Here is a 14,965-nt window from a genome sequence, read left to right as displayed (position 1 = left end):
TAAAATCATTAAATGGGAGCAAAAAAAATCTGCTCCCAAATGTTGGACTTCGTTAGAAATACGGTACACTGTACCGGCTCCGAAAGGCACTTCAACTTGTACCACTCAGCAGCTCGTCGTCGGTGGCGGCTGTGCGGCCGAGCTCGTGCCAGTTGTCCACGTACTCGTCGAAGTCGAGCGCTGCGGCCCACTGGAACATGTCCTCGGCCTCGGCCTCCCAGTTTTCGTCGTCAAAGTCCACGTCGAACAGCACACGCGGCTGCCTCTCCCCTTGTCCGTTGTCCTCCTCGTCCTCCTCGTCCTCCTCCTGCTCGTGCTCGGGCCGATCCGTTGCGGTCAGCAGGCCCTGCGTGTAGAGCTTCTGCATCCACAGCCGCTTCTTGTGGCGGCGCGCGCGCTCGCGGTCCTGCTGCCGCACGAGCTTCGAGTAGTGGAAGCCGCTCGCGGTGTGGCGCCCGCCTGTGGCTTGCGCGATGGGGTCCGCGTTGGCCTCGGCCAGCACTTTGGCCGTCACGGGACGCCAGCCGTTGTTCTCCAGTCGTCGGTACCACAGCCGCGTGTCCTCCGCCTGCTGCCGCGCGCGGTAGTACGAGTTGCCCACGCGGATGTACGTGGTCCGCACGGACTGGCCCGGCCGGCGCTTCTCGTGCGAGTGGCTCACTGGAGCCGTCTGACGCGCGACCGCGTAGTCCTTGGGGCTGAAGGCGCCCAGGTCGCACACGGGCTTGCGCGTGAAGATCTTGTAGTAGATGGTGGGCGGGAACGCCAGGCCACCGAGGCGGAACCGCACCTGGGCGCCCATGGACGCATCCAGCAGCGACGCCTCCGACGGGTTGATGGCTCGGAGCATGCGCGCTGGGTCGCCAGTGCTGCGGAACGAGAGCAGATCGCGGTAGTAGCGGAAGATGCGGCGGTGCGTGTAGCTCTTCCAGACGCTCTGGATGCAGATCGCGGCGCGGTTCGCGGGCGTCAATGCGGCGGATCGAGCGCCGCGAGCTTGGCGCTGGTACAGTTTGTGCTGGTAGTGCGCCTTCCACGCGTACTGGAGCTGCAGGGCTGCGATGTGGTACAGCGGGAAGCGATCGAGTGTTCCGCGCCAGCGCAGATGCTCCATCCGGAACCAAGCCTGCAGCTTTGTCGCCACGAAGTTACGAAAGCCACTCTCGTCGGAGAAGCTCCCACCGCTTGCGACGAATTGCTGCATTGGACTGCGAATGCGAGCCTTGGCCTTCTTCGTCGTGTGGTCATTTGCCGGTCGATTTGAGGCTGTTTTCGACGAGTGGCGCATTCGGCAGAGCATACCTCGCACACGCTTCTGGATGAGGATGACCGAGAGGTTTTGAGCTGCCATCGGGTACTCCCACGGCCTCAAGATGATCTCCTGCAAGAAAACAACTAGAATATGAGCACCTGTTCATAACTCTCAAGTTGTGCTGTGTGACGCCGGGACGCACTCTCTTCTCGGCGCGAGACTTGCGCATGAAGAGTGACTCCCACGGCAATTGGCGCCGGATGCTCTTCGTGCGCCTGGTCTTGGGCTCATGGCGCGTTCGAAACTTGCTGGTAGTGCATCATCGAGAATCTTCAGACAATGAGCTCCACTCCACACACAAGACGACAAGAGAAGATCGCACCTTTGGTATCGCCCGTGCTTGAAGCCAAGCTCTCTCAATCGCTTCAAGACGTCCATTGCTGTCTGCCGCTCGTCTCCAATTGCCTCTGCCTGCTATAGTTCAGCAGTGGTGAGGCTGAAGTCAAACTTGGTACTTCTTCTTCATCTTGCTATTTCCATTCTCCTGCTATTTCGATGCGAGCGCAACTTCACGTGTCTTATCTTGCAAGTAGGAACGCAAACTGCCTTCGAAATCCCGCTGGGAGACCTGAACGTATCTGATGGATGAACGAGAAGTGATCGTGGCGCTGGCGGAAGCTCTGGTTCAAGTGCGCGCACTTGACGCTGAGCCTCGAATTCCGTTCACTACTGTCCACCGCGCCCTCGAAGACGTCGAACGCCTCATCTTCCACCACAAGGAGCAGTTCGGCGTGCACTCGGTGCATTTCCAGCAAGGCTGCGAGGAGTTTCTACTGCTGAGCAACACGCTCGCGATGAAGGCTCTGCAGCGCTCGACGCCGGAGGATATCATCACTTGTGAACAATGCGGCGACCTGCTCCTTCGAGCAGAGCAGCACACTCGACACACGGGGTACCTGCGCAGTATCCCTGAAGCACAACACACTAACCACCGGCGCGCGTTCCGCCTCATCACGCTCAACAACCTCGCCTGTCACGCCAAGCACACGGGTAAGCCCATCGCGGCGGTCAGCTTCCTCGAGCGAGCGTTGAAGCTGCAGATCAAGTCTCAGGGCAATGATTCGAGCATTCCGGACCACGAGATCGCTCTTAATCGACTCAACCTGTGTGCTGTGCTCTCGCAGCTCCACCGCCACGTTGCAGCCGCTGCACACGCCAAAGCGGCCGTGGCGTTGCTGTCAACCACTGAAGGAGACAGCGAGAATCTAAGCGCCGAAGTCTCTCAGTTACTGCTGGTGGCCCACTACAACTTCGCAGTGGAGCTGGAGCATCTGAGCGACCACGACGCAGCATGGCGGCAGTACGAGCTCGTGGTCACTGTAGCTGAACGCTACCAGCTCCAGAGCGACCTCATCGACAGCGTGCGAGCCATCCTAGCCCAAGGGTCTCTGAGACCCAGCAGTAAATCGCCTCCAAGAGCTCGAACGCCACGAGAACTTTACAAACCGCAGCGAAGACCTCAGTCCCCCAAGACATTACGCCTCGCTCAAGCATGAGAGCGTCAGCCATAATAATAATAAAATGAGCGTTCGCTTGGTCTCCTCGGAGTTTTTCTTGGTCGAAGTATTTTTGAGCTTGGCTGCGTGCGATGATGATCACCGCGAGTTCATTTCGGCGCAGACAAAGTCATCATGAGTGTCGGGAGTAGCGGCGACGAGCTCGAGACGCCTGGAGTTCCGCCTCTTTATCCCGGCAACAACTCACCGCTCGATGAGACGCTTACTCTGAGCATCGGTCTCGTTGCCAAGTCCACCGTTGACGCCGTCGTTCAGGAAGCAGTGGAAGCTTTGGCTCAGGCTGTTGCAGGCGCGACGCAGTGGTTCGTTGACGCCGCGCGTGGAGAGTTCATTTCCCAGGCGGTGATCACTGCTGACCCTCCTGACCCTGACCCAGTCGAGGAGGATGGCAAACATGCCACCGCTTCTCCACCTGACCTCGTTAAGCCGTTGCCGCTGTTGACCCGACCTCCGAGCGCTGTTATCCACGCGGTCGCGAAAGCGACAGTCGATGCGGCGACACAAGAAGCGGTCAACGAGGTCGTACGAGCCGTTGAGAAGGCCACCGAGTGGATCACCCAAGCCGTGGAGAATGAACTGGTGTCCGAAACCATGGACCCTGACGAGGGCATCGCCATCCACAATGCCACCGAGTGGATCGCCCAAGCTGTGCGCAGTGAGCTGGTTGCTCACGCTGTGGCTGACGCCTCTCCGTCCATCGACGCCGCTATCGAGGAAGATGAAGAGCCTCCGGATACTCCAGAAGTTGTGCGTGCTCATAGCATTCCTCGGCTTTCGTTCCAAGACGATGTTCCCGTCGCTGCCATTCGAGAGCTTGCTAAAGCCACAGCTGAAGAGGCTGTCGGTATTGCATGTGAAAACGTGGCTCAAGCAATTGGCCTTGCCAGTACATGGCTCGCCCAGGCCGTCCGTGGTGAGCTGGTCGCACAAACTGTAGCAGACGCTTCACCCCCTGATCCTGATAGCACTCTTCCAGTCGTTGAGGCAGATAATATTTCGGCGGACTCCACGGACTTGCAAGAGCGACCACAGCAGCAACCCTCTCCATCAACAGAAGAGGTTGAAGAATCGGTCAATTTGCCGGCGCTCCAACTACCCAGTGCAGCACCTGTGTCCTCAGAGGTTGTGGCCGAGCTCGCGATTCCGTTTGTAAACGAAGTTGTAGCGTCGGCTCTCCACCAAGCGGTTCCTGTCAGCCCACCTGAGCCTCAAGACGAGGAGGTATATGACGACGACTACACTCCCATCAACACTCCAACCGCTGAAGATGCGCCGACACGATCGCCATTGCCGTCGACGCGGTCACCAGAACCAGAAACTCCGTTTGTGCCGCCTGTAATCCTCTCAGTAAGAGCAACCCCACCTGACAAAGCTACTCCAAGGTAAGTTTCCACCGCTACCTGCTAACTGCGCTCGCTTGACCACTAACCGTTCGTTCAACGGCAGACGGAAGAGCCCGATTACGAGCAAGCGTGGACTGGGAACGGCACCATCCACGGACAACTCGCCGTCTTCAGCACCTCCAGCTGTGACTTTAGGCGACGAGCGATCACTTTGTTCGGAGCCAGAGCCCCCGCAAACAACATTGCCACCGTTGGTTCTACCTGGAATTCCAGGAGCACCGCTATCCGGAAGAACAAAGCTTCACCATCACAAGACGCCTCGTAAAACACCGCGGTTCGATGAGGCCATATTCGTGAGTGACAGCTCGCGTACTCCCTCCAAGACAAGCTCAAGGCTGGAAAAGCACACCTCACAATCCTCCATTGCAGCTGAGCTCGAGTTAACACCGCTATCCTCGGCACGTGCTGCAGCACTGATCTATGCCCAGCCGCCTCCATCTTCACGTCACCACCACCATCACCACAAGCCCAAAAAGCTGCGCGACGCAGCGTCACAGACGTCGCCACCGCCATCTCCACCGCTTCCAACTCTTCCCCCACAACCTTTAGTCGCAGTTCACAATGACAGTCACACCACTGAATTGACCAAGACACACACACACCGCTTAAAGCACTCACCTCGTGATGGATCGTCACCAGAAAATGGAGCTGACAAGAAGGCGGATGGGGGCAGCAACAACTCCCTGCTTGCTCCACTTACGAAGACGCCAGCCGCACCTCCCTCAGCCGACGCCAGCCCACCAAAATCGTCGAGTCCTTCCCGAACGCACAGGAATCACGCGCATGGACACCATAAAGCAGGCGGCGGTGGAGCCGGTGGCGGCAGCACGTCACCGAACAAACGATCGGGATACTGCCAGAGGTGTGTCTTCGAAGGCCGGTCCTGCAAGATCAACGACTGCCTCAAGCACCAGGTTCTCAAATGACAGGAGACAACTAGCTGTACCAAACAAATCCATTAGATAATACGCAAGAAAAGGAGACGCTCACCAACACGACCACTGCCTCAGGACTTGTGCACGCGAAGCGTGACGTTGCTCTTGTTCTTGTACTGGTCTAAACCAGCTCGAACAGCCCTTCGACCTCGAGCTCGCGAATACGTGCAAGGTTTCCCTCGAGCACGTCACGGTCCTTGTGCGTGAGCATGATGCTGCCAGGCGTGGTGAACATGTCCACCGTCTGGCGTACGTTATCTCCTGGTGCGACGAAGATCTCCTTCTTGAGGAAGGCGGGCATCTTCTCGATCTCCGCGATGCCTGGTGTGCTCTTCAGCACGCCGTTCTTGTACGACACTAGCATGGCCTCGCAGCCGTACGCCAGAAGTTTCCTGGGTCGGTCGGTCAGCTTGGCAAACGCTTCGCCATCTAAGATACTGTCGACGGCCGCTGACACTTGATTGTAGCCGACACAAGTGTTCGCAATGGGGACCCATGCTCCTTCACCACCGTGGCAACGAGAGCCAACCTCGATCAATACAGGGGAACCACGGCAGAACTTGACTTCACCGTGAGCAGGTCCGTTGCGAATGCCCAGTGCATCTACAGTATACATAAACACAACGTCAGAGCGCTTCCTTACACCAAAATATCATACTAAAGTCAATACGCACCAAGCACTTGGAACTGGTAGTCGATCATGTCGTTGACGATGCCCTCTGCAGGCACCAAGGACAGGCCGAAGTACACAAACGCAGCATCGTTCACACGGCGCTTGTCGTACTTCCAGATAGCGGTCACCTTGTGTTCGCCGTTGCGGCTGACCGTATCCACCACGTACTCATCCCCTTCCAGGTACTCCTGCAGCAGCACGGCCTCGTTCTGAAGTCCCAGACCGTTGATCTTGCCGAGAATGCCCTCAAAAGTGCGCTTCGCTTCTTCCAAAGACAAACAGAGAACCACGTCCTCTGTCCCCGCGCTCTCCAGTGGCTTCAGGACCACCTCGAAGGGCTCCGGCTTCAGATCCTGCGTGATGAAGGCTTCAGCCTCAGCCCACGTCTTCGCCTTCACCTGCTTGACGGCACGCACCCCCGTTGCACGCAGTGTTTCGCCCATCAGATACTTGTCACGACGCGCGTTCGAGTGCTCCAAAACGTTGCCCTCCAGTCCGAGCGCATCCGTCAACGCATCTGACAGCTTAACGCCCAGCTCAGCACCAGCGAAGACGGCACACACCGCAGCATTTGTCTTAGCGCCCTGCTTCTTCTTGTTCTGCCTGTCCGCAACTTGCTTGGCTGCCTTGCGAATAGCGCTCACCGTCTGATCCAAGTTGCCTTCGTACGCAACGGTGGCCGCAAACTCCAGTGTCAGTCCTTCCGGGACCAGGCTCGCCACGCTCTCGATGTTCTCTAGACGGTCGCTGTACACGCAAATGCACTCGTAGCCTCGGACCATGAGCTCGTGTGCCAGCACAGCACCCGTAGAGAACGGGTCCACGACCACCACCGTGCCGCGAGCTCCTTCCGGCTGCGCCTCAACTTCTTCTTCGGGCTCCAAGGCATACAGTCCCTCGTGCTCCAACTCGCGGATGCGCGCGTAGTCCCGGTTCAGCTGCTCCTCGTCTTCGTGGACCATAATGACGCTGCCGGGCGTCGTGAACATGTCCACCGTGGTCTTCAGCTCCTCTCCAGCATGCGTGAACCACATCGTAGACACCGTAGACGGCAGGTTCTCCAGCTCTTCCTGGCCTGGGTATCCCGCCAGCTTTCCCGTCTCGTACGACACCAGCATCGCCTCGCAGCCATGCGACTTGAGCTCCCTAGGGCGGTCCGGCAGGCGCTCGAACGCTTCGACATCTAGGTACGAGTCCAACGCAGCATCCACGTGGTTGTAGCCAAGGCAGGGCATCACGATAGGCAAGTACGAGCCTGAGCCTCCGTGGCAGCGCGAGCCGATCTCCACAAGACACGGCTCGCCTCGTATCACCTTCACCTCCGCGTGCCCAGGGCCGTGCACGATCTCCAGCGCGTCCACCACCTTCAGCACGTAGTCGGCCACCTTGGCCAGCACTGAATCATCAGGAGCTGCGCGCAGCAGCACGCCGTAGTACACGAACGGCGCGTCGTTCACAGCGCGCTTGTCATACTCCCACACAGCCACGACCTTGGTCACACCGTTGCGGCTGACCGTATCCACGACGTACTCCGTGCCGTCCAGGTACTCCTGCACCAGCGTGGCCTGGTTCTCGAGCCCCAGACCGTTGATCTTGCCCTGGATGCTACCGAATGCCGCGCGCACCTCGTCCATCGAGCGGCACAGCGTGACGTCGTCGCTGCCGGCGCTCTCCACGGGCTTGACGATGACCTTGAAGTCTCCGCCCTTGAGCATGGGCACGAGCTCCTTCTTGACGAAGCTCTCGACCTGCGACCACTTGGTGGCCTGCACCTGCGCCACGGCGCGCAATCCGGCCGCGCGCACCTTCTCGCCCATGAGGTACTTGTTGCGGCGCGCGGCCGAGCCGCTGGTGCCGTTGGTCGTGAGCTTGAAGTGCTCCGACAGCTTGTCGGCCAGCAGCACGCCCGTCTCAGCACCGGCAAAGATACCGAGAATGTCCACGTTCTTGACGCGGCGCAGCGCGGCCGCCGTGTCCTCGAGCGCGCGCGCCTCGTCCTTCCGCTCGACCTCTCCGTCGTGGTAGATGATGGCCAAGAACTGCGAGGCCAGGTCCTTGGGCACGTGCGCGATGCGCTCCTGCGTCACCTCGAGCGTGTCCGAGTACACGCAGATGCAGAGGTAGCCGCGCTCCATGACCTTCTGCGCCATGGTCATGCCCGTCGAGTACGGGTCCACGACCACGACGGCCTCCTGGCGCTCGCGCTCGCCCTCGGCGATGCGGAACAGGTTGCGCTCGGCGCTCGACAGGCTCACGCGCCGCTCGCGCGCGTTGAAGTAGCGGCGGTGCATCACGTCGGACGCCGTCAGGAGCTGCTTCTGCGAGCGCAGGCGCGGGTCGAACGTGGCGGCGCGCTGCAGCGGCCGGAAGCCCGACATGGCGCCCAGCCCGAGCGTCACGCGGTCAGCACGCGCCTCGGCGCCGGTGCGCAGGTGCACGCGCTCGTCGAACGTGATGGCGCGCTGGTCGGCCGAGAGCACGCGGAAGGACGGCTCCTTCTGCTGCGCTGGCTGCTCGGGCGTCTCGGGCTGCTTGGCGGTGCTGACTGGCGCCGGCGGGGGCGCGGCGGCTTCTTTGGCGGCGGCGTTCCCCATGGTCTGCAGTTGGCTGGGGGCCGATGAGTCGATCGATGTGGGCGCGGGCCGGCGGATTTCCTACTGAGCTCGGCCCGGCGAGGAATGCTCCCGCCACGCACGCACGTCCCCCATGCGACGCGCCATTGGCCGCCGAGAGGCCGCGGGCGAATTATGGAAGGATCCGCGCCAGCCACTCATCAGTGACCCAAGCAGCAGCAAGGTGCTGCTGCTGCAACAACCAGACCTGATGGAGGCAAGTCGACACGCACCGCTGCTGTGGAGACAGAAGCCATGTCGAAGCTGGTGCTGCTGCTTGAAGCGGCGGCTTCAAGTTAAACCTGGAGCTGCCCCATCGAAATGCGCGTTTCTGCAAGAGTATCTTGTGCCACTCGGATTTGTCGCGTGCTGAGCAGCGTTCGCAGCGGTGATTCAAGATGAACGTCAAGGCTGTACATGTACATGGCTGTTGCCACCACCACGGCTGCCGCTGGATTGTCGACGCGACAAGGGATCAGCAGGACGTGCCGACTCGGCACTGCCGACACTGATCTCGACGGCACGTTGCAGTTCGGAAGCTTGGCCTCGGAGCCCACGGTCCAAGTTTGAACGCTCCCTTTTTGCGGGAACACCGACTCGTATCTGTCATTCAATGACTCATTGCTTCCTTGAGCGCAGCTCCTCATCCGAGCGACTCCGAGTCGCCACCCCAATACCCTGTCAATGGTTGCAGCTCTGTTGAGTCCATGAACCGTCGACTCGAGCGAGCGTTCTAGAGACGGGCTTTGCTCGCGTGACCCGCCCACCACCTTCACTCTCCGATTTGCCAGCATGGCGACGCACCTGGCGCACCGCTTGCCGTCGTCCACGCTCGGTGACATCTACATCTCGGTGTCGTCGAGCGAGAACGGCTACATGCATACGGAGGCGATGGAGAAGCAGGTGGCGCACTTCGCTCGCTGCCTGGTGGACGCGCTGAAGGAGTTCGCGGCGACGGACAAGCGGCCGCCGACGGACGAGGACGGCAACTCGTTGGACCCAACGATGTGGGGCATCCAGCCATTCGGCGGTCTGGGCTACACGGGCTACTACTACAGCCTGCTCGAGGGATACGTGCATCTGAATCTGCTACTGCTGGATGGGGACAAGTTTCTCCCCATTCTCCAGCGAGGCCACAGCGAGGCGCCGTACTTCATCCGCCTGCTCTGCGGCCACATGGACGGAGGCCATGCTGAGTGGATTGCGAGACGTCTGCAGCCGATTATGAACGACGAGTCCTTCAGTGACGTCAAGCCGCTCAATGCTGGCGTGCTGCAGACGATTCGAGACCACTGCGCGCTGCTATTCCGCTGCCTGTACAGCATCAGCGGCGAGAACAAGGCTCTGGGCCCCGAGTTCGTGGCGAGAACGATAGCCCCGTTCTGATGGCTGCCCGTTCACCTGGGGAGGATGCCGAGCTTTTGTTTGGTGGTTGTACGCCATATTGAGAAGCGAAGAAAGCTAAAGCTAGAGGTATTCTCCTCCATAAGTCATTCGACATGCTGCTTTGTTTCATTATTTTGTTATAGGCGTTTGCTTTTTCCATCAAGCCCTAGAAATACAAGAACGTACGCAGGTTGGCACAGGATGCAGCTCACTGGGCCTCCGGCTCGCAGAGGCGTCACTTACTCACTGGGACTAATAAATATCAAGAGGGGGGCTTCTCGTCTCTCTCTCACTTCACTCACTCTCACGTCCACTCACTCGCGCCCGCTCAGGACGCGCAGCGTCTTCTTGGTCGTCTCGTACGTCGAGAACATGACGGCGGCGTACGGCACGATGCGCGCCAGGTTGGGGCCCGTGCCGCGGTACAGCGCCAGCGGACCTTCGTCGCGGATGACCTTGCGGAAGCAGTCCACCATGCCGCGGTAGTATAGCGTCGACGGGCTGCCTCCCTCAGCCGACAGTGGCCCCACAGAGGACACGTTCAGGTGCACTTGCTGGGACTGGAGACGCTTCTTCACCGTGTCGAAGGGATACGCCACCGTCTGGGCGATAGCCCCGGCGACACTGCCACAGACGAAGTAGTCGAGTCCGTCCATCTCGGTCTTTCCCTCGGGCCAGCGGTAGGCCGGCCACTGGTGGCGGATGGCTGTCAGCTTCATGTACTCGTAGCAGCCGAACTGCACGCCCTCGAACGGAATGGCGCCCACGACGCCAGACCATCCGCCACGGTACAGGCCACGCAGTCCTTCGCGCTCCAGGATGAGGCGCACGCCCTGTAGCACGCCGCGGATCTCGCTGTTGGCAGCGGCGGGAGCCGTCGTCTGCGAGATCATTCGGGTGCGCACGACCTCCAGCGGGTAAGTGCCCATGGTAGCGATGAGACCGGCGACGGCGCCGCACAGCGCGCGCTGCCAGTTGCTGAGCTCTCGGCCCTCCTTGGCCGCGAACCGCGACTGCAGCGAGTCGTACAGGTAGAACTTGAGGCCCGCGTAGGGCCCGAGGCGACAGCAGCCGGCGCTGTTGCCTCGCCAGAAGGCGCGTACGCCGTCGAGCGCATACAGCTCACGCACGGTGCGCGCGATGGCGGAGGACGCCGACGGCCGCGAGGCGACGGCGCGCGCGGCCATGAGTGTGGACGGCGTAGACATAGCTGGTCTGGGGGACGTCGTGGTGGTGGCCGCAGCGACGGAGGCCTCGGCGGAGCCCGCGGGCCCGTTGACTTGGATGACGATCTTGAGCACGTCTAGAGGCGACGTGCAGGAGCGCGTGACGCAGCCGGACACGACGCCCGCGACGATGGTCTCGAGTCCGGAGTTGCGCGGCTCGGTTGGCGCGTTGGAGGCGGCGATAGGCTTGGGTCTCCCCATGGCGATGCACGTCCCGGGCTGGTGGAAGTCGTCGTGGCCGCGGCGGCGCTCGTAGCGTTTGATCTGCGGAGCTCTCGGCCAAAGTCGAAGTGAGGATTCGGCCATGCTGATCTTTGCGACGATTCGCGAAAGGGACAGGCTCCGACGACCCATTCTCGGCCTTTTGCGCCCATTTTCAGTCATAAACAAGCCATTGTTGATGGAGTAGGACCCATTTATGCGACTGTGTGCTCATTCAACGGCTTCAACATGCCCAAACGCTTTATTTAGTGCCCATTTCCTGTCAAACGCGCATCTTCTGAATAAACGGCGGGGCGACGTGCGCCGTCTCGATTGAATCGCGGGCTCAAAACCGTTTTTGGACGAGCGTGTCTTCCCTCCCGGACATGCTTGGTACTGCTTGCATATTGAGGAGCTGAGCCGCGGCGCCTGTAGGCCTCTCCATCAAATCCTGCCGGCTCGGGTGGTGGCTTGTTCAAGGTGAGAGGCTCTCACTGAGAGCTGCTCGCAAACTCGGCTGCGAGAAACTCCGATCAAGCCGAGCACAGGGTTGCGCGCGTGGCTGTGTTAAGTGAGCCTGGTTGAAGTTGCCTATAACGGCCGGTGGTCGTTTCGCTGCCATTATTGTCGTTGATAAGGGGCAATGCTAGTGGCGTTTGCTGCTAACGTTAGCTCTCCGCATTTGGTCCAGCGATTATCAGATCCTATCGAGCAAGCGTGCAATGCTCGCTAGCAGCGAGTCGCTAGTGGCGCTGCTTGCTCATGCTGCATAGGAGCAGCAGTACACGATGAACAGCGACATTATTATCGACGAGGAAGAAAAATCTCGTCGCTGTGAAGAGGGCGGTGTGCTGGGTCCGAGCAGCGACGGGGGAGGACCTATTGCACCTCCCGAGGCGATTTGAGGTCTGGAATCCAGACTCTGGTAGTATGACGAACCGAAAGACATGCAGCGTGAGCCTGGCGGCGTGCTTGCGTGAACGACATCGCTTTATTAGTTGTATTTCGCTTGGATGATAGGCGGACAATGCGTTAGCTCGCAGGAGAACCAAGAGCTAGCGCGCTTTCATATGATCGAGTTCAATCAAGACCCGATGAATCCAACGTACGCTACACTGCACTGCAGCCGTAGAAGCAGCAGCAGCAGCAAACCGCCCAATAAAAAAAAAGAAATCGACGGCGGGGCGAACAGGAGACAACCTTAGTGGCAGTGCGGAGTGTATATCGAGACGCAATACGTTCCTACTCGGTCAAAGCTGCCAGCGTGCTTCTTCAGATCAAGGCCCGAAGAGCGTATGGATACACCCAACACACACTGCACTGCAGGCAGCAGCTACCAAAAAAAAAAAAACTCGGCGGCGGGGCGACATGGGCGCAGCGTTAGCACCAGTGCGTAGTGTATATCGAGACCCGATACGTTCCTATACGGTCAAAGCTGCCAGCAGCACCTTCACCCAGGCAGGCAGCTCACTGCTTCATTCTATAGCCATCTGCAAACAACGCTACATGTAATGATTCATTAACCATCGCTCTCCCACTAAAACTTCCAAGTGGCCCTATACTTTAGTTCCCCATAAATTACATTAATAGCCTCCTTTCAGCCACCTAAATTCGCTTCTATAGCCGCGCGGGTTTCTTCTGTTTTCTTCTTGGCATTTTCCGTACCAAACGCCGCCCGGAAGCCCCGCCCGCGGCCGCCACTCTTCCTCGCCGTGCAGCCGCGTCTCCGCCGGCCCCCGAGCTGCTCGCAGCCTCTCACCGCCTTCACCTGCATCTGCTGCACCGCTTGCCGCCTCCCCGACCCCGTAGACCCCCCTCAGAGCCCCGTAACATGAGCGCCAACACGGTCGAGCCCCCGCTCTCCCCGCTCTCGGACGACGAGTACCACTACAGCGACGTGGAGGAGGAGGATGAGTACCAGTACTCGGAGGAAGAGGAGGACGACGTCGTCTCCGTGCAGTCGGACGCCACCCCGAACACCGGCGCCAAGAAGCAGCACGCGGCCGACTCGCTGTCCCCGCTGGGCAGCGCGTCGGCCGCCAAGAAGAAGCGGCTGAGCCCCAGCGGCCTGGGCCAGGCCGGCAGCCACAAGCAGCAGGAGTACCACGTCATCGACGAGGCGGAGCTGCTGCAGGAGCAGCGCGCGCTCATCGCGGAGATCGCGCAGGTGCTGGAGATCTCGGCGCCCGTGGCGTCCGTGCTGCTGCGCTACTTCGGCTGGAACAAGGAGAAGCTCTTCGAGGGCTACTACGCCGACCCCGTCAAGACCCAGCACGAGGCGGGCGTCGAGTTCGCGGACAAGCCGGCGCCGGTCATCCCCGAGGGGACGAAGGTAGAGAGAGAATGAGTTTTGCTATGCGCAGGGGGCTGATACTTATATTCACGTTCTTTGCTGCTGCTACCGTTAGGTGGACTGCAACATTTGCTGCGACGAGTACGCGGCGAACGAGATCTTCGGCATGGGCTGCGGACACTTGTACTGTCTCAACTGCTGGAAGCCCTACCTGTCCCTCAAGATCCAGGAGGGACCGATCTGCATCACCACGACGTGCCCTGCACACGGCTGCAAGGAGGTGAGTTCGTGTGCGATACTGTAATTTGGTGTTGCTCTTGTTGTTAATCGTTGTTGCTTTTGGTTATCAGGTGGTGAGCGACGAGATCTTCAAGCAGATCGTCAGCCCGGAGGACTACCGCAAGTACGCGCGCTTCTTGCTGCGGTCGTTCGTGGACATCAACAAGGGCGTCAAATGGTGCCCGTCCGCAGGGTGCAGCAAGGCTATCACGAGTGCCGGTGGACTGTTGTCTGTTACGTGCACGTGTGGATGCGTGTTCTGCCTCCGCTGCGGCGAGGAAGCGCACTCACCTGTGACGTGCGAGCAACTGGCGTCCTGGCAGGAAAAGTGCCGCAACGAGTCCGAGACGGCCAACTGGATCCTTGCGAACACGAAGAAGTGCCCCAAGTGCTCCGTGCGCATCGAGAAGAACCAGGGCTGTAACCACATGACGTGCCGGAGCTGCAACTACGAGTTCTGCTGGATTTGTATGGAAGGCTGGGACAAGCACGGATCGGGCACTGGAGGCTACTACAAGTGCAACCGGTACGACGCAGACGCTCAGACGGCCGACAACGATGCAGCTCGCGCGAAGGCCGAGCTCGACAGATACCTCCACTACTACCAGCGTTTCGCGAACCACTCCGAGGCTGGAAAGTTTGCCCAACGGATGCGAGAAGGTACAGAGAATCGTATGATCGAGCTCCAGGCCAGTCACGGCGATTCGTCGTGGATCGACGTGCAGTTCCTGAACGCCGCTACCGAGCAGCTGATTGAATGCCGACGAGTGCTCAAGTACACGTACGTGTTTGGCTACTACCTGCCGCCTGGAAAGGAGAAGAACCTGTTCGAGTACCTGCAGGAGAACCTGGAGAAGAACGCTGAGCACTTGACCGGGCTATCGGAGATGCCGCTGGACAAGATGAACCGCTCGGAGATCATCAACTACACGCGTGTGACGGAGACGTTCCTGCGCAACCTGCTCACGGGCGTTGAGGACGGTCTGACATCCAACGCACCACTGGTGTAGGCTCTGTCTCGGTGGCCAATGCTGCGATGCTAGGCTTGCTGGCTTCCCGGTATGCATGCATGCACGCACTTGCTTTTCTGTCTCGGTTTTTATTTGCTCTGATATTAGGTACGCTGGG

The 14,965-nt window shown here is 59.7% G+C and overlaps 7 protein-coding genes across 7 annotated transcripts; 4 read left to right on the top strand and 3 right to left on the bottom strand.

Annotated features, from left to right (window-relative positions):
* Nucleotides 1-91: 91 nt before the first annotated feature.
* Nucleotides 92-1,690, bottom strand: PHYSODRAFT_342976 (hypothetical protein; the record flags this gene model as incomplete). The annotated part of the gene is made up of 3 exons (XM_009541468.1): nt 92-1,381; nt 1,455-1,560; nt 1,635-1,690. 3 exons carry the CDS (start codon nt 1,688-1,690, stop codon nt 92-94), a joined length of 1,452 nt encoding a protein of 483 aa, XP_009539763.1.
* Nucleotides 1,691-1,893: 203 nt separating this feature from the next.
* Nucleotides 1,894-2,808, top strand: PHYSODRAFT_535642 (hypothetical protein; the record flags this gene model as incomplete). Its single annotated transcript, XM_009541467.1, has 1 exon — nt 1,894-2,808. The coding sequence occupies one exon, from the start codon at nt 1,894-1,896 to the stop codon at nt 2,806-2,808; it is 915 nt and encodes a 304-aa protein (XP_009539762.1).
* Nucleotides 2,809-2,943: 135 nt separating this feature from the next.
* On the top strand, nt 2,944-5,158 carry PHYSODRAFT_535751 (hypothetical protein; the record flags this gene model as incomplete). The annotated part of the gene is made up of 2 exons (XM_009541466.1): nt 2,944-4,211; nt 4,276-5,158. 2 exons carry the CDS (start codon nt 2,944-2,946, stop codon nt 5,156-5,158), a joined length of 2,151 nt encoding a protein of 716 aa, XP_009539761.1.
* Nucleotides 5,159-5,226: 68 nt separating this feature from the next.
* On the bottom strand, nt 5,227-8,486 carry PHYSODRAFT_362618 (hypothetical protein). The gene is made up of 4 exons (XM_009541465.1): nt 7,466-8,486; nt 6,257-7,330; nt 5,842-5,941; nt 5,227-5,770 (listed from the first exon to the last, which is right to left on the bottom strand). The coding sequence occupies exons 1-4, from the start codon at nt 8,432-8,434 to the stop codon at nt 5,289-5,291; spliced, it is 2,625 nt and encodes an 874-aa protein (XP_009539760.1). The 5' UTR covers nt 8,435-8,486; the 3' UTR covers nt 5,227-5,288.
* Nucleotides 8,487-9,328: 842 nt separating this feature from the next.
* PHYSODRAFT_535628 (hypothetical protein) lies at nt 9,329-9,838 on the top strand (the record flags this gene model as incomplete). Its single annotated transcript, XM_009541464.1, has 1 exon — nt 9,329-9,838. One exon carries the CDS (start codon nt 9,329-9,331, stop codon nt 9,836-9,838), a length of 510 nt encoding a protein of 169 aa, XP_009539759.1.
* Nucleotides 9,839-10,152: 314 nt separating this feature from the next.
* Nucleotides 10,153-11,265, bottom strand: PHYSODRAFT_320293 (hypothetical protein; the record flags this gene model as incomplete). The annotated part of the gene is made up of 1 exon (XM_009541463.1): nt 10,153-11,265. One exon carries the CDS (start codon nt 11,263-11,265, stop codon nt 10,153-10,155), a length of 1,113 nt encoding a protein of 370 aa, XP_009539758.1.
* A 1,831-nt stretch (nt 11,266-13,096) lies between these two features.
* Nucleotides 13,097-14,847, top strand: PHYSODRAFT_535714 (hypothetical protein; the record flags this gene model as incomplete). The annotated part of the gene is made up of 3 exons (XM_009541462.1): nt 13,097-13,597; nt 13,674-13,838; nt 13,909-14,847. The coding sequence occupies 3 exons, from the start codon at nt 13,097-13,099 to the stop codon at nt 14,845-14,847; spliced, it is 1,605 nt and encodes a 534-aa protein (XP_009539757.1).
* Nucleotides 14,848-14,965: the final 118 nt, after the last annotated feature.

The sequence above is a fragment of the Phytophthora sojae genome, assembly GCF_000149755.1.
Source record: "Phytophthora sojae unplaced genomic scaffold PHYSOscaffold_24, whole genome shotgun sequence".
In the NCBI taxonomy this organism is placed as follows: Eukaryota; Oomycota; class Peronosporomycetes; order Peronosporales; family Peronosporaceae; genus Phytophthora; species Phytophthora sojae.
The sequence above is the reverse complement of the archived record's forward strand: the minus strand, read 5'-3'. Positions and strand labels throughout refer to the sequence as shown.